Raw genomic sequence first — 27,371 nt, 5'->3', positions numbered from 1 at the left:
AAAATTACACAAAGTAAAAAAACGAATTCCACTATTTTTATGGTGGGGGAAATGCCCTTTAAAGATTTTTGTTTTAAAATGTTATATGTTAAAGTGGTTCTAAAGGTTTAAGATTTTTTACACTAATGCTTTCTAAGCATTAAGGTGAAAACCCTTCTGTACCTGGGATTCTGCCCCCCCCTTATATATAACTGAGCCCCATCGTGATCCAGCAGCTTTCTCTGCTCTGTCCCGCTGCTGTCCAACTCTGCGACAGGGGAGCAGGGGGTGGAACCATGCCCCGCTGTCTGTGTCTATGGATGCAATGGCTGAAGAGGAGGACCCAGGAGCGCTAGTAGGGGGCCCAAGAAGAGGAGGATCTGGGCTGCTCTGTGCTAAACTATGGAACGAAGTAGGTAAGCATGACATGTTTGTTATTTTTAATTAAATAACAGGCAAAGCTTTACAATCACTTTAAATCACTTTAAAAAATTAGGGTGTATTTGTGTGTTTTATAACTAATGCTGTGATTTATTTTTTTGTATGCATTCTTGCCATTAAAATAATTTGAAAACATTTTAAATAAAAACTTCAGCTTTGTTGGGCAAATATCTTTCTCTTAAGACTGTTTTTGAGCACGTCCATTCCCAATGAATTGTGGCTTTATTAAATCAAACAACAAAAGAGATGCTTTTCTAGGAAAATATGTTCTGTACAAGGCCACACTGATTGATAACTTATTTGCCTCATCTGGGAGGATGTGCAGTGCATTGATAAGCTCCTATGTTATAGAAGATCGTTTTAAACAAACCAAAGTCCGCTTATTCATTCTCTCCCTCCCCAATGAAAATATTTAGCCAGAGACAGAAGTAATATCAGACCAGCAAAAATATTATCTGTTTCCCTGCAGCAATACCTGGAGAGGGACTAGCCGTATACTATATGTCAGGAAGCCAGAATATGTGCAGTACTAGCAGAGCCCACTAGCTACTAGGGTAGTAAAACCTCACCCATTGTAGGCCTTAACATTTAGAAGCTAATGGAGGGCGAGGGGACCAATTGTGCCTTCATTACCTGAAATTGTCCCCATACTTAAAGCTGTTAAAGCAGCTCAGAACACTCCAGAGAAGACAAATTAGTCATTTATAGATATGCTGATTGTGATTATGTGTATGTTGAAGATAGTTACATCTTTAAAAGCTGAGAGCAAATAGCCATTTACAAATTTTTGTGCAAACTACCTGGTATTCCTATGTAAGTCATTTTACTTTACCAAAAAATGGGTTCCATAACCTTCTGTGAAATTTGAACCCAGCCAAGACCCATTACGGCAAAGTTTTTTACTAACATTTTCTGCGTACTGCAGTGCAACCATTTCATTTCCTAATACACTTTGAGCTGTCTGAATAACTGGACTGGGAGTCATCTGGGTGTTCTATAATACTGTCAGTTTTGTCTATGCATCTTTATAAATACTATTGGTACATAAAAATATTAGCATTGATGATTTTTATTGGTCCTGTAACTATGCAGTTATACTGAGTTAGCTGGAAATTCTGCACTCATGGTATAAAACACAGATGGTCATGACAAAGGTAGAATTTTTTCCTTCCCCTCTGGTAGCTGCTGAGCAGTCTACATCTGATAAAGTGAATTAAAAAGGGGGGGAAGCTGTGATTTTGATGAAAAAATATAACTTGTTGTTAAACATGACATGAGGCAATTCTAATGAAAGGTCTATGAAATATGGGGGAAATCAATCACACACTCCATTAATGCTTAGGTGGCGCACGTGAAATTCACCAACGTTTTGGCATCAGATGCATTGGGAAATCTGATGAATTCTATTATTTTTCTGCTTTAAATAAATATTGGTATCTAACAGGGCACCATGTCAATTTCTAAATTTAATACCCATGTGTCTCTGGAAAGTATTATGTGCTTAAGTTTATGATTCAAAGTTTAAGAACACTTGAAATAACAATTTTGTTATTGTGCTACGCTAATCTTACTTGGTATTTTTCCAGAAAAATAGAAGTGCTCGATCCAAAATCTTGTTTTCACCAGACAATTTAATTTTTCTGTGGCGCTTTCCTTTAAAGCCTTTGCTTACAGGATATCATATGAGAAATAGCACATATGTTTACTTAGAAACACTGAGGTTACAGATTAAGAGGAACTTTTTTTTTTTTTTTCCAAATAGAGATCTTTATTAAGGTTTGGTAATTACTCTTCTTCGTTTCTGTTACATGGTTGACATGGAGTGATTGGATATTGAAATGCAATATAAGATTGATGGAGCAAGAAAGTGAAAAACTGCTGAAATGCAGAAATAAAAACTACACTAGCTTCATTTTCTTTGTCCTGCTATCCTAAAATAAAATTGACAAAGTTTGCAGGAACCATACATTTTATAGCTAGGTCATTTATATACATCAATTTCCAAAATTCATTTATCTGGATTATTTTCATGCTTGTAAAATGAAAATGAATGGAGATATTGTCCAGGGCAGCCATACAGATAATCAAAACAGATTTGATGTTTCATATCAACTTTGATCTTTTGTTAATAGGTGCCATAGAGTCATTAAATACATTACTCCTATGATATTTCTGTCATAAAATCTTAAGTTTAATAGCTGTGTTGTTAGTGTAGGCATTCAGCCATTTATCACACTATAAAGCACTGTGTACAAGCGCACTCCTGATAAGACAAGGGCGGCGGTGGACATGGAGGATACATTGCTGTTTTATCTTGGCAAATGCTACCTTTAGTTGTATGTAACTTTATAAATGTACAGATACTGCTTTACTAGGAAAGCTGATGATTTAAAAAAAAAAGTCAATGACTTTTAAAAGCTAAGAGCTAACGTGTATTACATGAAGTGGTGTTTCTCACAATACAGGAAGCATACAACTAGCAGTATATGTTCTCACTGCACTTGGTGCATGGTAGCAGGTCAAAGCTTGGGATGACAGCTCAAAGCACTGGCAGCTTAAAAGGGAATATGACACTGTTTATAAAGCAACACATTGGTTTAAACATGACTGACCAAAGCTTAGGAAGTGCCAAGCCTATTCAGGAGATTATCAGAAGTTTTAAGATGTCTAAGATAATAAGTCGTCATAAACCTCAGCCATGAAAAATGAATAAAGCATATCCCTCTATAGTATGTACTTGTCTCAATTAAGAGCACTAAGTGTCATTTGTAAAATTGTGATAGCTAGCGGGAGAAGATCCCCTGCTAGCTGTCACAACAGGGGAGTGGGGGCTAATCCTTTTGTAACATGTTACACCCTGAATATGGGTGTAACATGTTACAAAAGGGGGACTTCTCCTTTAAGGTTTACTTATATTAAAGGCTGTGCTTGTGAGTTTGTGGCAGGGACAGGGCAGCACAGTGGCTAAATGGTTAGCACTTCCGCCTGGCAGTACTAGGGTCATTGGTTCAAATCCCATCCACGGCACCACCTGCCTGGAGTCTGCATGTTCTCCCTGTGCCTGTGGGTTTCCTCCGGGTACTCCGGTTTCCTGCTACACTCCAAAGACATGCAGTTAGGTTACTTGATTCCTGTCTAAATTGGCCCTAGTACATGTATGTATGAATGTAACTTAGGGACCTTAGATTGTTCGCCCCTTGAGGGTTAGGGACTGATGTGAATGTACTATATATATGTAAAGCACTACATAAATTGACAGCGCTATATAAGTACCTAAAATAAATATATGCATAGTTTGCACGCTCTTTCTATAATATATAACATTCCACAAATCCAAGCAGGGTAAGCCACTAGATGGATAACCGTGGGTGCTATTGCAATATAGGAAGACATGCACTCCTGTAATTCCAATTGGCTTTTTATTCAAAATAAATACATATCGATCATATGCAAAAATGGTGTCCCTCCAGCACAAGCTTTCAGACCACATTCCACCTCAGGTACCAACATAGACTAGTACGGTATACATTATATATTTACATCTTGGCAGAAAGCTGTGTTAGCTCATTATGTATGCTAGTTCTTCCTACTTTACAGTCCTTCACAATGACTGTGATTTTACTACTGCTTATTTATTACAGGTACTTCTATAGTGCCGTCAATTTACAAAGTGCTTCACATACATATATATGTATTACATTCACATCAGTCCCTAACCCTCAAGGGGTGTACAATCTAAAGTCCCTAACTCACATTCATACATACACATACTAGGGCCAATTTAGACAGGATCCAATTAACCTACCAGCATGTCTTTGGAGTGTGGGAGGAAACCGAGTACCCGGAGGAAACCCACGCAGTCACAGGGAGAATGTGCTAACTCCAGGCAGGTGGTACCGTGGTTGGGATTTGAACCAATGACCCTAGTACTGCCAGGCGGAAGTGCTAACCACTTAGCCAATGTGCTGCCCAATGCAATCTGAGTAGGGTGATTAACAACAATGCCCTAATATCTACATTTCATGCAATAATATGGAAGACCAGGAAATGTAAAAGTGTGAAATCACATTAGAAAAAAAATACTCATAAAAACAGCTCAATATCTGTGCATACTGAATTTGCACTATGGCTTTCCTCAGCATTAGGAAAGAACTAAAATTTAAATATTGAACATTTTCATGCATTAAAGTGGTAGCAAATCCAAAACCAGAAATGTAATATATTCTTGCTTACCAATCATTAGATGTGGTGGCTGCATTAGTTTTCTTTTTTAGGCTTTTTTTAACCCTCTGTTTTCACCTTATGATCCTGCCAGTAACACACCCACCTGTATTAATGCTCCCACTGTGGATGAAGGAACACAGGGGGCACCTTTTGGACAGTAGCGTTGTCAGTTGGGGAAGAGTGGTGTGTTAGATGTACTAGCAGATATATATACACTAACAAATTGGAGATGCCGGCTCACACGTTATAATCAGTTACAGCAAACAGTTTTTCCATTAGGGATAAAGGTTTTACCTAAATAAAAGCTAATCATTATAAGCACCCCTGTCGGTGGTAAATGGTTTGTCTCATCACTGTAACTGATACATCTGGAAGAGAGCTTGTTCTTTTGAAAAACAGTAGACTGAAATAGAGCCTAAAAAAAGAAAAGTAATGCAGCCATCACATCTAGGAATTGGTGAGCTGCATTATAATAAATGTTTGCTGTTGGGTTTAATAGCGCTTCAGTCTTAAAGGGTCAACCTGTAAAAAATGAATGTCTGAGGTTATTTCCAGAGTGGGTCTGTGTACACATACCTGTTTGCGGTGTCATCCATGTTAGTAGATTGTGTACAGTCTGCATCAAATCATGCTGCTGTTTCTGCAGCAGAGAGTTATTTGCAGATGCTGTCACCAGCTGCTTCTCTAATTCCTCAATGATGGAATTTTGTCTGAGTACTAAGGTTTGCAGCTTATCTTTTTCTTCTTTCATTGACTGGAGTTGCTGATTGTGCTTATCCTCCATGTTTGACACTTTCTTTTCTAAAAAACTATAAACATATGCAAGTTAGCATTATGCTTAACAACATAATGCATTTTTATTACAATACAGGTTGATACTTTGCATTGTAGAAGAAGGCTCAAAATATAACAAAATTCAAAAGCTTGATACATGGTAGCACTGTGCTACTTTAACTGGTAATTGTGCGGTCATGCAATGCTGTACCCAAATGAAATGTATATAATTCTTTTCACACAAATGGACCATTATTTTGGTGGAATTTGATCACCACTGGGTTATTTCATTTTCTATAAACAAAACATTTTATACTTTATAAACAACAAAGACCGAAAATTTTGAAAAAAAATAAATTTTTACTTTATGCTATAAAACATCCAAAAAAAACAAAACCTAATTCATAAATTTTGGCCAAGATGTATTCTGCTACATGTTTTTGATTAAAAATATCCCAGTAGGTGTAGCCTGTCAGCAAATCCCAGCCAATGATTCACGACTGGGACCTGCTGATCGGCTGTGTTCAATCACAGCCCAGAGCTCTGTATTGGTAAACAACACAGAGCTCTGTACAGAGGGAGCGATCTGTATGTTTCTCATCCCTGCAAAGAGGATGAGAAACATAGAGATTTTTTAGTAAAAGCAGTACACTTTACACACATTACACATACTTGGACACACGTTTAACCCCTTGATCACCCCTTCCCAGTCAGTGTCATTAATAGAGTGACAGCAGTTAGTGTCAGACTGCTGATCACTGGCAATAGTAGTATTAAAAAAATAAAAATGACTACATCAAGATTTATTCAATTGCTTATGTAAAGTTTTTACCCATGAAATGTTTTCAAGTGCTGCTTTAAATGTTTAGGCAATGCTTACAATAAACCAACAAGGGTTATTGTCAGAAGTGTTCCATGCAGCGCTTTGTGAATATCCCCATTTACTTCTAGCCCCACTGAGCATGTAGTCTGTCTGTTGGCTTGCCTGGTATATGTTACAATCCTGTGTTGTACACATCTAGATTTCTTTAGTAATGTCCATTGTTTAGTAAGCCTTTTAAAAGAACGTGGAGATCTTGTTTAACATATTTGGTGTTCCAATGGTAAATTTCAGCAGTTGTTTATTGATTGATTTCACTTAAGCAGGGTTATATTGCACATTCTAGTAGTTTTTTTTCAATGCATTAGAAAGGTGACAAAAGGCATGTCAGTTGTCTGTTCAGTCGGCATAGGGTATTTATTACATTCTATTTATACCAGATGTAGCTACTGGAATGTTAAAAATCTCCCCTAACTTAATGCATATGGAAGTCTAGATAACATGGTTTAACCCTGGCATCAAGAGTGAGCCTTTACAAGCCAATGCTAATGAAGTCAGCATTATTATCACAACTTTGTCACGTTGTATTTGTTTCAGAAGTGGATTGCTGCCTGCTTGAACAGTGGTATGTAGTAATGACAAATAGGGGTTACTTGAGCTAAATGATGATACCCTGGGGAATGCAGGTACACAGATGTGATGCTCATATGTTTTATGGCTTAGAGTAGGCTTAGATGTAAATAGAAAAGGGAAGGCTACAAGGAGAAAAAGTGTAATTATATTTCCAGGATTCTCATTTTTAAGAATAAATAAAACACCCAATCAGTTTTAATTTTTCATTAATTTGGAAAATGAAACTGGGAATCTGGTTACTAGGAGCAGCACCTTTTGTTCCAGATCAATTATATACATGGTGCAACTGTAAATTGTCAGTGTCCAAAGCTAACACTGGATATAGCTGTGTAAAGTCTGACTATTAAATAAGATATAGTGCTGTTGCGCTGAGGAACAAATATTCATGCAACTTTAAAAAAATAAATATACGCTGCAGTCCTAATTTGTGACCCAATAACACAAAAACAAAATACAATGTGTACCGCACATAAATTAAGTGCATTAAATTTGACAATACATGAGTAATATTGATTCACATCTGCAAAGTGAATGATTGTAACATTCAGTCCCAATAAAATATTTTCCTTATTGGGACTGAATGTTACTATTCACTTTACATATGTGAAGCAATATTACTCATGTATTGTCAAATTGAATTCAATTAATTTATGCGCTGTTCACATGAAAGTTTGACTATTGACACTGGCTTCTGTATAATCATAGATTTATAGATTTCACTCTACACGTCTCACACAGCACAGAATCACCTTATCACAATTTGTACTATACAGTATATTTAATTCAGGTACTTATATAGCGCTGTCAATTTACGCAGCGCTTTACATTCACATCAGTCCCTAACCCTCAAGGGGCGTACAATCTAAGGTCCCTAACTCGCAGTATATCTGGTTTTTCCCACAAATTCCATAAATATACTATACAGTATATTTATTTCAGGTACTTTTATTGCGCTGTCAATTTTACACAGCGCTTTACACATATATTGTACATTCACATCAGTCCCTAACCTTCAAGGGGTGTGCAATCTAAGGTCCCTAACTCACAGTATATGTTTTTCCCAAAAATTGCTCTTATTCTTAGATATGTATCCGATGGTGTAGTTCCAGAGGCCAGTAAATGCAGACTCTCACTAAGACGAAAGGATCCCAGTGCTGCCTAGAAACAGATGTATGCAGTATCAGTACTTTAAAAGAAAGCTTGTGTGTCATTAACTCTGAAAGTCATAGACCGTTATTTCAGCAGAACAGCCAGGGAACTGGCATGCATAGAAGGAAATGGCAGTATTTGTTGACTACACATCTCTCTCAGAACAGAATAAAGTAAATTATAAATATGTACTGATGAGCAGGGTGGTGTAGAGATGGGCCACCGCACATGCTCTTTAGGGGTATTGGCCAGTGTGCAATCCATGAATAAAGGTACACAGAATATGTAGCAGGCAGTAGGTGTACTCAACAGGACAAACAACGTAGTTTAACCACTTCAAGTCCGGACACTTTTACCCCCTTCCTGCCCAGGCCAATTTTCAGCTTTCAGCGCTATCACACTTTGAATGACAATTGCGCGGTCATTCAACACTGTACCCATATGATTTTTTTTTTTTTGCATTTTTTTGAGACAGATACAATTTTATTTTGGTGGTATTTATTCACCACTGGGATTTTTATTTTTTTTTGCTATATAAATGAAAATGTCCAAACATTTTGAAAGTGTTTTTCTTTTAAAATTTTGCAAATAAATCTTTCTTCATAAATCATGGCCAAAATGTATTCGGCTATCTTTTTAGTAAAAAAAAAAAATATATATATATATATATATATATAATTTTTCAACTTTTTTTTACATTTTTATTTTATTTTTTTTATATTATGTTTTTGGTGTTTTTTTTTAACATACCGTTACCCCATCCGTACAGTGTCACCATAGTGAGACTGTACTACTTGTGGGGGTTGATGAAGTTTTTTTTTTTTTACACTGATTGCTTTTACACCCATAAAGGCTGTAAAAGCAATAATTTCTCCTTCTCTCTGGCTGCATTCTTGCAGCCATTGAGAAATGCTGTACGAGCTGTGATTGGTCACAGCTTGTCACAGGGTATGAATAGCCTTGTACCATGTGACCTCTGTGATCATTCACAGATTTTACTAGTATTGAGCAATAATGTCAGGATGTGACATCTTGTTTAGTTCTGTCCCCCTTTGTAATGTACAGCGCTAAGCGAACTATTGGCGCTTTATAAATACTTTATAATAATACTACTATTCATGTGATCAGTGATTGACCAATCAGTGATCATATAATCGGAACCTCACACAGAGGTCCTGTACAGCTATCGATGTTCCACTGTGTCCGGAGGACACAGCGGGCACCAGATCGTGGTGCTGCACGCTCCCAGGGAGCATGCACAGGCAGTTAATGCAGGGGCCGTTTATAAATGGCAACTCGCCTCGGCACTGCTCCCGTCCGGCCGTTTATGTACATGGGCCGGACGGGAAGTGGTTAATCAGAGTCAACATTTCGGTGGGCTATGTTTTCTCAAGGTCTTTTGCCCCGCCAAAATGATCACGTTTACACTACGTTGGAAAATTCCTCCTGCTGTAAGTCCTGTTGAGTATACCCTACTGCCTGCTGCATAATGATGTGCAAAGGATAGACTAGTTGGGGACACGGAGAACCTTCACTTTTGGTAGTTGTGTAGTTGGTAAGGTAAATCCAACCATACAGATGTAGAATGGCTGAGCTGCAGTAGTGCACATGAAATGTGAAAATTTTCCAAAAGTGTAAATACACTGTGATAAGTGCTGTGTATTTAGCTGATATTCAATCCCTGCTATTCTCAGGCACATGTATGTTTTCCTTCCTAATATGTGTATGTATAGCTGTCTATATATTTGTGTGTATGTGTATCTTTCTGTTCTTTAGGGTAGCTTTTTTTTTTTTTTTTTTTTATGCTTTTGTTCCATCAGTGAATCTTTTCTATTTACACTTCTAAATAAATCCTGTATAATAATATCTCAGATCTTCATAACATTTCTCAGGTTGTCCCATTCCTCCAAGAATGAATCTAGGTTAACGCACTCCAGTTTGTTTACACTGCAGTCTAGTCATTATTTCTCTCTCACAGCATATAAATATTCCAGGCACTGGACGGGATGTATCAGACAGAGAGAGAGAATAATGTCATTGTGTCTGTGGAAATGCTTTTTATCTCCGTCCTGAGGAAGAACCCCTGAACTCTGGCACAATTGCTGTTTTATGAAAACAGATGGTATTTCCTCTATTGATCACTGCGGAAATGAGCTTGATCACCGTAATAATCACCTTGTTAAAAAACATTGTGTTGAGCTGTTTGCACTCCAGCAGTGAATAAGTAATAGGCATGTTATCCAACATTATGCTGCAATGTTCAAAACAAGTTTGTCAGCTTGTTAGGAATCCATTGAAAAGCAAGACCAATCAAGACGCTTTGGTGGGTGCTTAACCGCTTCCCGACCCCCCTATAGCAAAAATACTGCTACAGGGTAGCACGGGTGTGCAAAATCACATATATATGTGATTTTGCATTCCCGGGTAGGGGGTGCACGCGTACCCTACCTGTGCTGCCATTCACGACCCCGGCTGTCAATTACCGGGTCCCAGCCGGTGATTACTCGCGAGCGTCGGGTGATTACCGAGCATCTCCGACAGGGAGAAAGACTGTTTTGTTTACAAACAGTCTTCCTCCCTGTCAGCTCAGGCACACTGTTCGGGATGGCAGAGCACAGCCATCCTGATCAGTGTGCTTACAGTGAAGCACACCCCCCCCCACCCCCTAGTAAAAACACTCCCTGCATATAGTTAACCCTTTGATCGCCCCCCATGTTAACCCCTTCCTGCCCAGTGCCATTAGTACAGTGTCAGTGGTGGTTGTGTTTTTTTTTTTTTTTTTATTAGCACTGATCACTGTATTGGCGTCACTGGGGATGTCAGTGACACCAAGTTGGTTCCCCCCCAGCGCCACCATTACTAGTAGAAAAAAAAAATCCCAGTATCTATAACGCCGTTTGTAAACACTATAACTTTCACGTAACCAATTAATTTACACGTATTTGGATTTTTTTTTTTAGCAAAGACATGTTTCAGAATACATTTTGGCCTAAATTTATGACAAAATCTGATTTTTTTTTTTTTTTTTTTACTGGACTTGTTTAATAGCAAAAAAGTCCAAAATATAGTTTTTTTTCTCAATTGTCGGTCTTTTTTTATAGCGCAAAAAATAAAAAGTGCACAGGCAATCAAATACCACTAAAAGAAAATTTGTGGGGGAAAAACGACGCAAATTTCATTTAGGTGCAGCTTTGCATGACCGCGCAATTGTCAGTTAAAGTAACGCAGCGCCGTAACTCAAAAAAATGGCCTGGTCAGGAAGGAGGGATAATCCTCAGGAGGACAAGGGGTTAAAGAGGTTCTTCACCCTAGAAAAAAATAAATAAGTCAGCAGCTATAAATACTGTAGCTGTTGATCTTAATAAAAGAACACTTACCTGTCCAGGCATCCAGTGTCGTTCTCACCTGGACTGGTTCTTTGCCAGTTTTTGGGTCTCTTGCACTGTCATGGTTATTGTGGGAAGCTGGCTGTGACCCCTTGCGACTTCCCAGTCTGCTTCCCACTGTGCATGAGTGAGCCACACTGCACTTTGAGAATGGTCCTGAAGCTTTCTGGGACCTGTGACGTGTTCCAGAAGGCTGCAGGGCATAGAAAGGAGGGGGGTCGAACTTCGCTTGGATCATCTAGGAAATCCAAGTGGGAGTAGGTACCTATCAAAATAAGGTACCCCCCCAAAAAAAAAAAAATATGTGCCACCCCTTTAGGGTGAGTTCTGCTTTAAGTTACATAATTAAGCTTACTTTTCTGGTTACTCCTATTTAGGGGCAACATCAAATATCCATAACTATAACCAACAAAGGAACTCATCTAATAATTGAGTTTAGTGTTGCTTGTAACAAATTAGCTTCAAGTCTAAAAGAATTCAGAACCTAGCTCAGGAGTGCATGTGTGTCCATTAAGACAAAATGCTCATTTTAATTTTGATAGAATAGTAAGGGTTTAGAACACCTGCTAGGTTGTCATTGCCATCTGTGTCTCCGCTGGGGTGGTTCACTCTATAGAATTGTCATGGGGAACTCTATCACAGGGATTGAAAGCTAGGTGAAAATTCAACATTTTAAGTTGTCAACAGAACCGTAATAGACATGAAATCTTCCAATGGGGACATGCGTGTCAGTGACAACTTTTTAAGAGGTGATTTACTTCAACTGGACAAGATTTCCATTCATGTCCTATTGTGCCTACAGAACAGAAAGTGATGGCAAATCTCTCAAATGGGACAGACACTGGTAAGAAAAAAAAAAAAACACCTCATGGGTATTAACTTCATACTTGATCCAAAATAAAAAAAATGTTGGTTGTTACATATACTTGAAAACACTATATACACAAAGATATTTTTTAATTCTCAATATTATACAAAGACTTACCTGTTTTTGTCTTGTAACTTTGTTATCTCGTTTGTTTGATCCGATATTTGTCTTTCAATTTTATTTGTTGAAAAAGAGTGTTCCAATAGCTGAAGCTCCAGGCGACTTGTTTGGTTGAATACCTGTTTAGACATTAACAAGGCAGATTAACTAGATTAACTATATCATATGTATCAATAACCATGATTTCTGGTCATATACTGAAGAAAAGTAGTTAAGCTGAAGCTGGGTCCTGTTGCTGTTGCTTATGGACATTGTGGGGTATACAGAGAACTCTCAGTAATAGTACATGGAAGTTTTAGAATTGCGGTAAAATTTTCCAAAATAAATGTAAACACGTGCTTTCACAATTTTTACTCATATTTTGCATACAAAGAGGGAACAATCATACAGTACTCACTAGACACATTGGGGTTGATTTACTAAAGGCAAATAGACTGTGCACTTTGCAAGAGCAGTTGCTCCAGAGCTTAATAAATGAGCAGAAGCTCTGCTGACTTCCATCATTCAGCCATTGCTTTTTTCAATTTTCCTTGCACGTGATTGCATGCTCCTTGCAAAGTGAATTTTTATCTCTTATTCAAAGCTCTGGTGCAATTGCACCTTGTATGGTGCACAGTCCATTTGCCTTTAGTAAATCAACACCTTTCTGTTTTTTGTTGTTTTTTTTTTGTAAGTAGCCCGTTTAAAGGATTCCTGTCATGGGAGAAACGTGGAGGCTGCCCTTGCTGATCTCTCCTTTTGAAAATACTCATTACATGGCTGCTGTGGTAACCCTCTTGCTTCTGCCTTTTCCTAGTTTGATATGCCCATGTTCACACATTTTAAGAGCTCAACAGAAAGGATTTAAATGTGCATAAAGCCAAACTTTTTTTAATTATTTATTTTAGTTTTGGATTGAGTAGATACCCTTGTCAGGTTTTTTTTTTTTTTTTTTGCAGGCTTTGTCCTGGAGGTGAGAGGAAATCACTCCTTAGACCCAGGAACAGGTGAAGTGTATTCTCGTCACTGGAGCAGGTGCCCCCATTGTTCTGGTGACCCTCACCTGTCCTGGTGATGGTTCTAAAACTAAGGATTCCCCTCAATTTCTGTCTCGGGGACAATGGTCTAAAGTACTTGTGAAGGGTGTGTTTCCCTCTTAGACATCTGTCACTGGAGCAGGTGTCTCCATACTTCTGATGACCCTCACCTGTACTGTTGCCAAACTAAGGATTTCTGTCTCTGGGACAATGATCTGAAATACAAATAGGGTGATTTTCCCCAACAGAGGGACAGACAGCAATACAAATTTGATAAAGGGTCTAACAATTTTCCACTCTATCCAAAAATATTTCCTTTACATACACTTTAAGTACCATGGGCTGGTGCAATGAAAGTCAAGTCCTGAACAAATCTATTGGAATATGGCATACCACTCTTCTCCTTTGCTTAAGTTTTCATAAACAGCCATAAAAATATGTATTTTTTATTTACATGTATTTAACTTTACTTTTGTGTGGCTTATTATATATTACTTTAGGGCAAGGGGTATTGAATTAAAATTCATAGAGGTCTAGTCATTAAAACAAAATTTTCAGTAGAGGTACAAATCTCTTGTTTGTGCTTTGGCTATAAATGGTAGTAATTGTATGTCTTTTCTTCATACAATAAGCCAGGCAGGCAGAGGACAGTAGCTAGGAAGTTAAGCAGGTCGCAGGGGGCTGGGCATGCACTTGACATCATTGGTTGTCAGGATGTTTGTGCTTCTAGCAAGCAACGACTTCTGCGGAGGAAGGGATCCTGCACTTGCATTTATGATAGGATTATGACTTGAACTGGGTCTGGGCTGCAGTCTGCTATTTAGTGAAGCCTGCTTTAGGGTGATCACTGAGAGGTCAAAGGACAAAAATACATGGATGAAATCGTACTTGGACCATTTTTGGAGACCTTCATTTTGGGGGTTTTAGGTGGAAAATACAAAAAAAAATCATTCTCAGTATTCCCTGTCAGACTGAACATTGTAAATGTAAAAATCCAATAATTTCCTACTAGCTGGCAATGCAAAAATATAACCGAAATGACTGATACAGCACTTGAACATTTCTAACAGAACACCATGACAGCCCCTTACAGTGCTACTTTTTTTCTAAGATATTTGTCGTCTTATGAGATCACACTAAGGAATGTTATTTATTTTATTGATGTCAATCTCTGGGAAGGAAGACAATACTTGGGATGTTTGCAGATTTTGCCTCATCATGCCACATGCTGCACAGACAATACTATTTGTGTAAGTATTACTTGTACTTCTTTCATCTGGAGCTTGTTTCTGTTGACAGGAAGACCTCATTACTCATTTCCGTCAAGTTAAATATTACTTGAGGATGTGATTTCACATTTTAATGTCCTTGGGAGAGCAAACTTTTTTATGTTTTGTTTCATTCTGGTTGGAATCAGTTGTCCATATGTTAGTGTAATATTATTATAGGAATGACAGTTTTATTAAACTTTGAATGAAAGGGCAGATTCACAATGTGAATGCTGTTTCAAGTGTGCATATTTTTTTCTGTACAGGTACATTCTGTAAAATGCATGTATAGAGTGTTTGTTTTTAAGTTGGTACCATTCATAATAATGTGCGTTTTGGAAAGCACACCTAAACTGAGTCCAGCAACACTTCTTTATTATATGTACTGCTGAAAAGCCCATAGGGTCAACTTAAAATGACATAAGAAAGCTCCCTGTTTTTTTAGGTACATTAAAGCATACCTAAAGCACATAATTATGAATGGTCTTTATTTTATGGGAGGCAAGCCTCCAAACAGCCAGTGCACCTACAAATAACTCTAGGCATCTAATTTTAAACTCTTCTGTTTGAAAATCATGTCCCCTTAAAATTTCTTGGGGACTTTGTTGGGACTTTGACTCTTAAATGCTGTGTGATTAGTCTACTACTGCTCAGTTCTCTAATGTGCCACAGATAAATTGTATTAAAATATTTTTGGTGGACTTTTTTTTTCTTTTCTTGTCAGTATGCAGTTTCAAGGGTCAACTTGATTACACACTGCATAAAGTCCAACCACGCCAAAATCAAATGTTAAAGCAAACAATTATGAACAAAATTTGAACAACATTCATTAAACTGTTGAATGTACTGAGAATTTTTGTATAAATTTTGTTTAGTTTAAGAAATGTGTTGTGGAGCCCCACTTAGGATGTTTCATTACAATTACTAAATGGTTGGCTGTTGCCATGTTTTTTTTCCGGCAAGGAGGTTTAACACTGGATCACTGTTGGTATAAATATAACATATAAGCTGTTTTCTTCTGCAAAAGGATATGGTGGTCTTCTTTAATTGCTGCAACAAGCATTCCTCGGTTATTTCATTTTAAGTGTATTGCATCTTTTATTAGTATTACTATTTATTAGTGTAGTTATTGTATTACTTATTTGAAACTTCAGTGTTTTACTTGTTAGTATAGTTGCAAAGCTCCATCTTGGAGAAAATGTTTTCTTCACATTATGCCCTGGTTCACACCAGTGCAAATTCAGGAATGATTTGTAAATCGCATGTCATACCTGAAGTGGTATCTAATGAATTTCTATGACACTGTCTTAATCGGTGAAATTTGAAGTAGTGCAATTTCAAAAATAGTTCATGCACTTCTGTTTTCTGATTTCATTGTGACTTGCATTGACTGATGTTAAATGAAATCAGAGGTACAAATTGCACTGATCTTTGGCTTTCAAATTGCGTTACTTCAAGTGAAGTAGCACGATTTCAAAGTTACATTTAGTGTGAATCAGGGCTGAAGGACCAAATGTTTTTATTTCTCTACTGCAGCATTGAACTCTACCCATGTTAGGGATATATGGCAACAGCTAGCTAAGCTGATTTATAGAGAGCATATCTGCTTTAGTCTGGCAAACGTAAAAACAAAAGTCTGATCCAGAGATTTATAGAGCATTTTACAGACCTTGTTGCTTCCTGTATGGTTGGATGGCAGACATATTTTACATAAATATCACAACGTTTACATGACCTGGTTTGACAAAACATTTTTTCTTAAATTTTGACATATAAGGAAAATGTGTTTGTTTTCTCATCACTGTGAGTAATAACATGGTGCTTGCACCAAGCATAAAGCTCAAAATGTCAGGGAGTAATTTGTGTCCTGTATATTTACCTGGGCTTCAACATCTGTCAGTTTTCTTGTCTGCTCTGCAGTTTGGTTCAGAAGGTTTGTCCCTATCTCCATCATGATAGCTGTATGGTTTTGCACTGCATGCTTCTGCATTTCTACCATCTCTTTTTTCATATTGTCTTGGATGTATGTCTCAAGCTGAAAAACAGAAGCAATTAAGTACATTGATTTAAATATAATTCTAGAAAGTAGATGTTGCTAAAAGATTGTATTAGTGCACACAAAGATAAGTTGGACTTAAGAGCAATTCCAGTCAGCAAGTAAAACTATTCATTGATCATCTATTACTCTATTCAGGATATATACTCTATTCACTCTATTCACTATAACTGTGCTAAAATCAGGTAGGCCACTTTAACTGGAGTTATATGTAATGTATCATAGTCAAAATTCAGAGAGCACCTAACAGGAACACCTGTGAAACCTATGCTGTGTAATTTCATCACTCTCCACTTCCTGTATTACTAGCTACATTAACATTTTGTAAGTCTGAATTTGATTGATAGCTATGAGAAAAGTCTTAATACTGGCATTCTTTTTTCACATCAGGCTGTTTTTGTATATGAGAGCCAGCAAAAATTGTTCAATGGGTGTGTTTGGGAATTCCTGTCCTGCATCAGAAGTAGGAGTTCCCTCAGATTAATGTGTACCCGGGGTGGACTGACAACTCATGGGGCCCCTGATGTGTACTAAAGCAACATGTGCATCATAAATTGATGAGTAGGTAGAATATGCTTTGTGTATGTATCATCAGACACGTGAGCCTTTTCAGTAGGTACAAGAAACTCTCCCAACCCATGTCTCTGCCTTTCTGATTGATATGACATGATTGGTCATGGCTGACCTGACATTGAAGCAGATTCTTTATATGAATTTACTGACTGATCTCAGAAGATTATAATCAGGAAGGTGGTGAGATCAGAAGAGTGTGCTGTATTTGTTGGCATGGGCCATGTTGAGGGTCAACATGAACATGTTGGAAGTCAGGGTTTAGTTTTTCAATGTAATCATTACAAACCTAAAGTAATGAAGTTTTTCAGTACATTGATTACATGTTTTTTAAAGCAGCTTTACTTCTCTGAAGCACAGACATCTAAGGTCTGGAAGGTTTCCATTTATTCAGGTCATTGTTTAGCATGTAGGAGTTAGTCACATTGAACTAGACTCCTTTTTGTAATGTTGAAGGTGTTTCCGGGTTTTTTCAAGCCATTTCTTCAGTTATGAGTGTTAGGAATATACCCCATATCCACACTGGTAGCACCATCATCTTCACCCAATAACAATGCAACATGCCAAGACAGAATTGCATAATCTCAACCCTTTGTGTCAGGAAGTCTGCATAGGTGTCCTATGCTTAGGATCCTTGATTTAAACTGCTGCAGTTGTCAATTGTCAGATTGCTGGAGTAGATATAGTCAAATGAAGTCAGTTAAACTCTGACTTCAGGAGCTTTAATTATACATGTGCATTCAGACATTTAGTACTGATTATAGAATAGACAAGAAGCCCTGTAAGGTGGAAGGTCCCATATTTGCCTCAGCTCATGGAAGCAAAGGACTTGCAAACCAAGATGGGAGTTTATTGTGCATACTGCAGACTTAAAATTCATGGCATTATAAATCTGCCATCTTTGTAGTGCAGTTTCATACAGCAGTCAAACTTTGGCTGAAGAAGTTTAAGCAACATGTATTTTCTGTCTGACCATATTTAGATTTGTTACTCTGTTGATTTCCAGATCTGGGTTCTTACAAAAATCATGAAGTGTTTTAAGAAGGTTAGGCATTTTAATGAAGGGATCTGAGTAATGTGTTCTCCACAAAAAGTCTCAGTTTATAATGGATGCCTTCCATTTATATGCTGTGACTGTTGAGGTGGTTTGTAATCATATGCGAGTCCTGTAGCCAGTGTGAAGAGGATCCTTTCTTTGTGTCATGAAATATTGGGGTGGATTTTAATCTGGAATCATGTAGGCAAGAAGAATATTGACGAGGCCAATAGAAAAGATAAGGCCACAAAACCGTGTCAAATGTTTTTTGAATTTCAAAGTAACATAACTGGGATGTTTCATTTTCTAGCAGCATGGATAAGGAGGTTATTTTGCAGATGTTATCACAGGCCTGTGGACATGAAACCCACCTGATCATTTTAGATACTGTATCCTATGCCAGGATTTTAGCCAGCCATTTCATATCTAAATTGAGTATAGAAATGGGCCTGTAAATGCCCCAATAAGTGGAATCTGTGTTAGGTTTAGGGATCACATAGTGGCAGCCAAGCTCTCAAGATTAAGGTGGTCTGTTTTGATAGGCCTTTGTAGGCTTTTCATAAGCATGGATGCTAGGATTTCAGAATACTTTTTTCAGTATTTGCCAGTAAAGCCATCAGGCATTGGATATTTGGTTTCATTTTTATTGTCAGAAAAATTTCAGATATCCATGATTTCCTGCTCCAGTTTTACTCTTAGGGTCGGGGACAGGACAAACAGGTCAATTTAGGAGAAGAGGTTGTCATAATCCCAAATGTTGTAATCGGCTGATGAGCTTACAGAGTATGGTCATGTGTTGTTTGATTTCAGAACAGAGCTTCTCAGGATTAGTTGTGTATATATCTCGACCTATTCGCAGCTTGATAGGTGTAAATGTAGGGTCTAAGAATTTTACTCTATTAACAAGTATCGTGTCCTATAATTGCCTTTATGATAACATTTACGATGCATTCTTCATAGTTTTTTTTTTTTTTTTATTATAGTCCTAAGGAAAGGTTGAGTTTGGGATTTTCTGTGTCCTATTTCCGCCTTCAGCAGTTTATAGTCATCTTTCCTTCCCACCTCTATTGATCTGTTCAGCCACCAATCGAAAAAAAATAGTTGGGTGTGGAAGTGCATGTGAGTCATTCCATGTGATAGCATTTGTGATTAGTCCAGTACTGTCAAGCGGGGGCAGAAAAGGTTCCAGGCTTCACTTGGAGCCAACTTAGAGCTTACAGAGGACTTTCAAAGGAAGAATGAGTATGTGCAGATGGGGAAAAGGGAATTAAAGAGAATCTGTTTCTGTGTGCTGCATGGGCAAAGCACACATTCACTTAAATAACCTCTATCCTGAATGTTTCTTTTAGTATTACTGAGTGCTTTTTTTTAGTTTGTTTACTCTGGTAATGCATATGCTTTTGATACATGTTTGTATTGAGATGGTGGGTTTACTTCTTTTTAGCCATTTATTAAATGTGTACTTATACATTGTTGCTGGCCATGGTTTTATGTTGTCTACTTTGTACAATTTATTTGCCCTTGCCAACACAGAAAAGTCCAATACCAATGTATAAAACACAAAATGCAGCCTATTGGACAGAAAAGGGCATTTAACTGCTGAGGTTTTGCTGTTGTCTACTGTAATCTAGCCCTTACTGTGCATTCTAAAGATTTATGTTTGCCCTCACCTATGTAACTTTTAACTTTGTAGTTTCCAAACCCCTTTATAGATAACTTTGTTATTTTAACATAATACATTCATTTTTCACTGAGGATGATTCAATCTTTAAAGAAATGAGCACTGATAAGAGATTTTAAACGTATATCTCTGTTATGTCTTCCTGATACACATTTACATTTTTAAAGCCTAACTCCAGCCAAAACCTTTTCTTTAGTTTTTAAGGCATGGGTAAGAGTCTGCATGTATCCACTGTTCTACTTATTTCAGAAGTCAGGTTATCCCAGTTGGGTAATTATTTATTTTGATTTTGGTAATGGGGATGGATTTTTTTGTGTTTGACTTTACTCCTAATTTAGCAATAAAAACCTGGCAAATGTTATAACACTTTCCCTATCTACTAGATGTCATCTAGTTGCTCTGTTTGTTTCCATCAAAGAGAAATCTCTTAGTCCTTGTGAAACCCCAATGTCACTGGAATAGGAAGCAAGGGTTAAAATCCTCAAGGAGAACACTGAGAAAAATATCACATAGGTTCTAATCCTTTTTACCTCTGGCATAAGGTCATTATGCATTGCCAGTTGCATACTGTTATATTCTGTACTGCATCTGACAGAAAGTGAATGCCAAGTTTTAGAAATGTTATTTAAATATGTCATGATGCTTGCTTTGAAACTACTAAAATTATCTTTTCCAAAAAATTGGGAAACCTCTTAGTGGGGAGACTTATGATGAAAGTTAAGCCCTTACTAATTTGGTCTTAAAGCGATTCTAAGGTTGTAATGAAAAAAAATGAAAAAAAAAAAAACAAAAATGAAAAACAAGCATGTTATACTTACCTGCTCTATGTAATGGTTTTGCACAGAGCAGCCCTGTTGCTCTTCTTTTTGGGTTCCCTGCCGGTGGTCCTGGCTCCTCTCCCCAGCCGAGTGCCCCCAATAGCAAGCCATGCTCCTGTGATCTAACATTGTCCATTCACACACAGTGTGTGGCTCTGCCCTGCCCCTTGCTCTCTCCCCATTGGCTCACTGGCTGCGATTAACAGCCAATGGCTCCTGCTATGTGAGCCAATGAGGAGAGAGAGATCTGGGAGAGCTGCTGTTCTCATGCACATTGCTGGATCATGATTGGGCTCAGGTAAGTATAAGAGGGGGCTGAGGGGAGAGCTGCAAGTAGGTGTTTTTACTTGCATAGAATGCATTAAGGTAAAAAAAAGCCTTCAGTCTTTAGAACCACTTCAAAGCTGTACTAAAAAAAATGAATGCAGTATATTGCAGCTCATCAGTCGTTAGATGGGGTAGCTGTGTTATCTTTCTTTTTATAGGCTTTTACCCTCTGTTTTCCTCTGGTGATCTCGCCAGTATCAAACCTACTGTATTAGAGTTCCCCCCTCTGGATGAAGGAGCAGAGACATCTTTGGACAGCAACATGGTCAGTCTAGAGGGAGGAAAGTATGCAAGAATGAGCAACCCTGCACACCACTAGCTCAACAGGTGAAGAGAAATGTGCATGGCCTCAGCCATGAGCTCCTTCTGGCCTCCCTGCCTCCGTCACCAATCACCCTGTGCATCCTCGCTCATCCACTCATACTCCACTGCTTTCTGGATTAAGCATAAGACAGCCTGCACCCTTATACTGCTGTGAGACACTGAATGTACAAGAGCACCTTGAGTGGTGGTATATGGGGAGTGTTAGATGTATTAGCAGATTTAAATACACTAACAAATTGAAGCCAAGTTCCAGCTAATACATTATAGGCTGTTACAGCATATAGTTTTATTGCTTTCAGGATAAAGGTTTTACATAAATTAAGAAAAGCAGATCATTGTAAGCACCCTTGACAACGGTAAATGATTTGTCTCATCCCTGTAAATCTGTAAGAGAGCTTGTTCTTTTGAAAAACAATTGTTACTGGCTGGATCACCAGATGAAAATAGAAGGAAAGATAATGGAGCCATCACATCTAAAAATTGGTGAGCAACTCTAACAACTATGTCATGCAGGCACTTTTGCTGCTGATGACAAATTGCCAGAAGCAGAATAGCTTAGGAAAGCCTTCTACTAATCTCTATGGAATAGCTCCCTTACTGGGCCAGAATGCCACTGAATATTACTCCCTAGTGAGAAGGTGACACCACACTCTCCTGGCTTGCCTTGGAGCAACTCAAAAGAAATGGGTCTCTTAGCAATGTTGTCACTGGCAAGTTGTCGCTTGTGTGATATGGCTTTGGTTCTCAGGCAACCTCAGAACTGCTTTTATGCAGCCTAAAAACAGAGGCTTTCCTAACTACTAAGCATATGTGCCTCAGTTTTTAAGGCTTTCCCAGTTTAAAAGTGGACCCAGTAGTAATGTTGACTCTGCGTGAATACATTTCTGGCTTGTCACAAAGAAAATGGAAAAAATACAATATATTATATACAGTATGTATATATTTTGTAAAGTGACTTTTGGCACAGGCTTTCAAAGTCAATCTGAGAAAAGCGCACCTGGGGAATGGTGTCATCCAAGTTTTCTGCAGAGAGGAGGAAGTGCCTCCCCCAGCCATCCCTCATTCTGACTTCGCATTGTTTCTTTCTGGCAAGTAACAGTGTGAGAAGCAGCAGCAGGGTGATAAAGTGTGCAAGACAATATATGCAACCAAGATTGCAAAGGCTACTGTGTTGGCACCATGAGTTACATGATTATGTCACCTCTAAATCATCTCAGTCCAGGAAATAGATGCTGACCCCAGATTTTGACTGAAAAAAGATGGCACTAGCCTGGGGGGAAAGAAAGATCAGGGCGTTGTCTGCAGCAGGACACTGTGATCACTGAGGTACTATATAGGTACTATATGTTACGCTAACATATTACTTAGAATGTATACACATACCATGAAAAATATCAGAAGCAAAATATGGTTTAATAAAAGTGAAAAATTCTTTAATGTTGAAAAATTAGTCCTATGCTATTACATTAATATGTCCTATATTGCCCACTGCTGATGCCCCTGATCCCCTGTTGTCTAATTTGCTTTTAACTGTAAATTAAACCAGAGAGCTCAATTGTGAGCACTTTTGGGTTCATATATAGTGACAATTAATAAAATTTATAGCAGGATCTCATTCTCCCTAGTTCCCACCTGCAGCACACGGGTGAAACATCAGAGGTCAACTTAGCCATATCATGTCTCCATAAAGTGGACCTGTCATCACCCTGTGAGAGTTATAAAATCGAGGGGAAAGAGTGAAAGATTTATGAATTTAAAAATAAACTAAAAAACAAAATACATGTGCCCTATTAAAAACAAAGATATGTAGATATGTATGATATACAAATCTTTGATTTATTTTTCCATTATACAAAAACACATAATTTTATTATTTATAATGTTATTTATTACTCAGCAATAAGGAAAATAAAACATTTGTGCAATTATCACCACTGTTTTTCAGTGGTTCCTTTTCTTCCATGTGCATCTTATCGGATGTGACAAAATGTTTTGGCAACTAGGGTGTAAAATGAAAGGCAAGCTACAATAGCAAAAGTGATTAAAAAAAAAAAGCAGAGGAATATTTTTTCAATTTGTCTCTTTTTAACCAAGCCTGTGAAATATATTGTGTAAGGCTGCAAGGAGGCACATGAATGGATACTGGAAAGTATTTTAAATACTGCATGCACTGCATGCATTGATGTGTTTTGATCACCTGTATCCCTTTGCCATAGACGTTCACACTATGAAAACAAATTTTCAAAGATTGAAGAGATTTGGTAGCTATGGTAGTGGACAGATGTGCTCTGGGGCAAAGAAAAAAGAACACATTGGACCGCAGTCCATGGACTTTATGGGCACCACATCAAAACTTAAAAAAAAAAAAAACTTTATTTCTGAACATGTTCAAACAGCATTAAAACTGAAATAAAATACTGCACAACTCAAAGGAGCATCTTGCACCCTTATGTCGATTATGGTGGTGGTCACACACTATACAGAGAACAAATTAGTCATCTTAAATTGTTACTAAACCCACAACAGTAAAATCAGTCTGTATATGCAGTAAAGCAAGCTTGTCGTACCCACTGTGGAACCTAATCGTCTGCATTGTGCAAAAAGGCTGTTTGATCCTTTCTTCTCTGTTCCTCCCCTTTTTCAAGCGACCACCTCTTATCTCATGATAAGACAGACTGAACCGTAGGCATTTTGTACATGCTTAGTTTGGTGTGTATTGCTAGAGAGATTTTTGTAGAAGGTGAATGCAATCAGCACAGGGCCAATCAGCACTGGTCAGACAGTGGTCATGAGTTTTGCATCCTCCTAGAGCAGAAAGAAAACTCCTCCTACAAGCTTTAGCTAGTGCTGGGCTACACACTGATAGAACCCACAAAACTGCTTTAGCTTCTGATGAGAAAAGGTATTTAGCAGTTTATATTTACTAAAATAATTGTATCTCCATGTTGTGTGTACTGTGGCAGACCAGATATAGTGGATGCAGGGTCCTGGGTTTAGTAACACTTTAAGGTCATAAGTATAGGCTTATAATCTGGTTAGTATGTATAATGAGTGCCACCATCCATAAACATAGAGCTCAACAGGTTTCACATGTTGCAGAAGCAGCAGGGATGACTGCAGCCTGGAGAGGATTGTCAGGAAAAGGCCATTCAAAAGCGTTGGGGACTTTCACAAGGAGTGGACTGAGGCTGGAGTCAGTGCATCAAGAGCCACCACACACAGACGGATCCTGGACATGGGCTTCAAATGTATTCCTCTTGTAAAGTCGCTCCTGAACAACAAACGTCAGAAGCGTCTTACCTGGGCTAAAGAAAAACAGACCTGGTCTGTTGCTCAGTGGTCCAAAGTCCTCTTTTCTGATGAGAGCAACTTTTGCATCTCATTTGGAAACCAAGGACCCAGAGTATGGAGGAAGAATGGAGAGGCACACACTGCAAGATGCTTGAAGTCCAGTGTGAAGTTTCCACAGTCTGTGTTGATTTGGGGAGCCATGTCATTTGCTGGTGTTGGTCCACTGTGCTTCATTAAGTCCAGGGTCAACGCAGCCGTCTACCAGGAGATTTTGGAGCACTTCATGCTTCCTTCCACAGACGAGCTTTATGGGGATGCTAACTTCATTTTCCAGCAGGACTTGGCACCTGTCCACACTGCCAAAAGCACCAAAACCTGGTTCAATGACCGTGGGATTACTGTGCTTGATTGGCCAGCAAACTCGCCTGATCTGAACCCCATAGAGAATCTATGGGGCACTGCCAAGAGAAAGATGAGAGACGTAAGACCGAACAATGCAAAAGAGCCTATAATATTGTTCTATGTACAATCCTTGTTTTATTGATTGCATGTAATATTCTAATTTTCTGAGATTGTGGATTTGGGGATTTCATGAGCTGTAAGCCATAATCATCACAATTATGACAAATCACGGCTTGTACTATCTTGCTTTGCATGTAATGAGTCTATCTCATATATTCGTTTCACCTTTTAGGTTGCATTAGTGAAATAAATGAACTTTTGCACGATATTCTAATTTTTCGAGTTTCACCTGTATATAGCGCCAACAATTTGCTCAGAGCTTTACAATATAACGGGAGACAATGCAGCAACAATACAGTTCAATACAAGAGGGATAGGAGGGTCCTGCTCCTTGGAGCTTACAATCTAGGAGATCATTAATAATGATTGCTAGATATCTTTTGTAACATATCTTGGGAGGTCTGCAGAAAGTATTAACTGTGAATGAATAGGTGCTGTCTAGTTGTTATGTTTAGAAATGCCATCAGAAATATAGGCAAAACTAATTGTAATAAACATTTCCTTAGACATGTATTAAAACAGAAACATAGAAAAGTGAGGGCAGAAATAAAAACCAAATGGTCCATCAAGTCTGCTCCCTTTTTATATGCATGTTTATTTTACCTTTTTTGTCTGAGTATAGATCTATGTTTGAATCCACTTACTGTTGACTGGCTCACTACCTCTGGACGTCTATTTCCAAGCAACAACTATCCTTTGGGTAAAATGATACTTTCTAAAATTAGATAATACTCTCAAAGATGAAATATTTTCCCAGTTTTTCATCTATAACCTACAATCTTTGTGAATGCATAAATCTCAGGACTTATATGGACAGAAATTCAAAACACTAGGCTATCAAAACAGATCCTTTATATAGTACTGTACATCTTTGAGCCCAAATCCGAATAAATCTACCAGCACATATGATTTTCATTACTTGTTAAGGGAAACCTATATTTTAAATTAGCTTGGAGCCTTTGGTGGTAAATCTCAGTAAATGATTTACATTGAATCATTTCTGTAAGGAAAAACTATTTTCAAAGTCACATCCAGGGTGTAATAGGAAGATAGTCTGTACAAAAGAGGGAAAAGCTAAAGGACCTAATGGGTCTGAAATTTTGGATTTCCATTCTACTGTTGACTTCCTAGCAGATCAATATCAATTGACATTGATGGAACAGCTTTGTCCTCCAAAGCAGCACTATGGTTCCTGAGGCATGCAGAACTGCTCAAGCCATGTAAGTCATCATAACAATTTCTGCACACTGTACCTTGGAGCTAAAGCCTAGTACCCATTATGAGAAAATCGGATGACTGATCATCTGATTTTTCACAAAAGTGCATATCCTGATGTAGTCCGAATAGTATTTATTTATATGAAAATTCTCGGCTGACAGGAGAAAATGTAGCTACATACTAGTGTGGTAGAAAAGGAAATGTAGAGTTGTTCTTTGCTTCTGATCATGCACATTTTATCTATTTATTTCTTTACGAATACTGTAGACATGAACAAAAATCAGACATTTTGTTACAATAAAAATTTTCTAGTGTCCACCTTTGATCTTTGTTGTCCCAAAAGTCAGACTCGGCCCTTTAAAGCACTATACTAACAATCAGATAATTTGTCGATCATTTCTTAGATGGAAATTTTCATATGATTTCCTTATCGTGTGTATGGGTCATTGGTGTTTCAACCAGAGGATTCCTTTCTTGCCAACATGGAATAACTGGCCTAGGGGTTTTATTATAGCAAGTGTCTAAGCCACAGGTGTCAAACTGCAGCCCTCCAGCTGCTGAGAAACTACAAGTCCCATCATGCCTTTGGGAGTCATGCTTTTAACTGTCAGCCCTGCAATGCCTCATTGGATTTGTAGTTCCGCAACAGCTGGAGAACTGCAGTTTGACACCCCTAAGCCATTTAAGCAAATGTGTACCTTTGCATTTCAGTGTATGCAGTCTAAAAAAGGATCCCCTTACACATATGTGTTTCTGTTTTCAGGTGCATAGATATTCTGTTTTCTGACAACCTTCAAAATCTCTCTGCAGAAACTAATTGATTGGCAACAAACGTGTTTACTATATGTAG

At 38.0% G+C, this 27,371-nt stretch overlaps 2 protein-coding genes across 2 annotated transcripts in view; one reads left to right on the top strand and one right to left on the bottom strand.

Annotated features, from left to right (window-relative positions):
- The window catches only part of MCPH1 (microcephalin 1), a 417,602-nt gene that overhangs the window by 207,295 nt on the left and 182,936 nt on the right, over nt 1-27,371 (top strand). The window lies entirely within an intron of this gene.
- ANGPT2 (angiopoietin 2) overlaps nt 1-27,371 on the bottom strand; it is a 67,215-nt gene that overhangs the window by 19,943 nt on the left and 19,901 nt on the right. Inside the window, exons 2-4 of the mRNA XM_089679517.1 lie at nt 16,558-16,713; nt 12,392-12,513; nt 5,221-5,453 (exon numbers count right to left, since the gene is read on the bottom strand). Coding sequence (XP_089535643.1) covers nt 5,221-5,453; nt 12,392-12,513; nt 16,558-16,713 — 511 coding nt within the window. The remainder of the gene's footprint in view (nt 1-5,220; nt 5,454-12,391; nt 12,514-16,557; nt 16,714-27,371) is intronic.

This window comes from Staurois parvus, unplaced genomic scaffold (genome assembly GCF_062004578.1).
Source record: "Staurois parvus isolate SC_StPar_1 unplaced genomic scaffold, SC_StPar_1.0 ptg000226l, whole genome shotgun sequence".
Lineage (NCBI taxonomy): Eukaryota > Metazoa > Chordata > Amphibia > Anura > Ranidae > Staurois > Staurois parvus.
The sequence above is the reverse complement of the archived record's forward strand: the minus strand, read 5'-3'. Positions and strand labels throughout refer to the sequence as shown.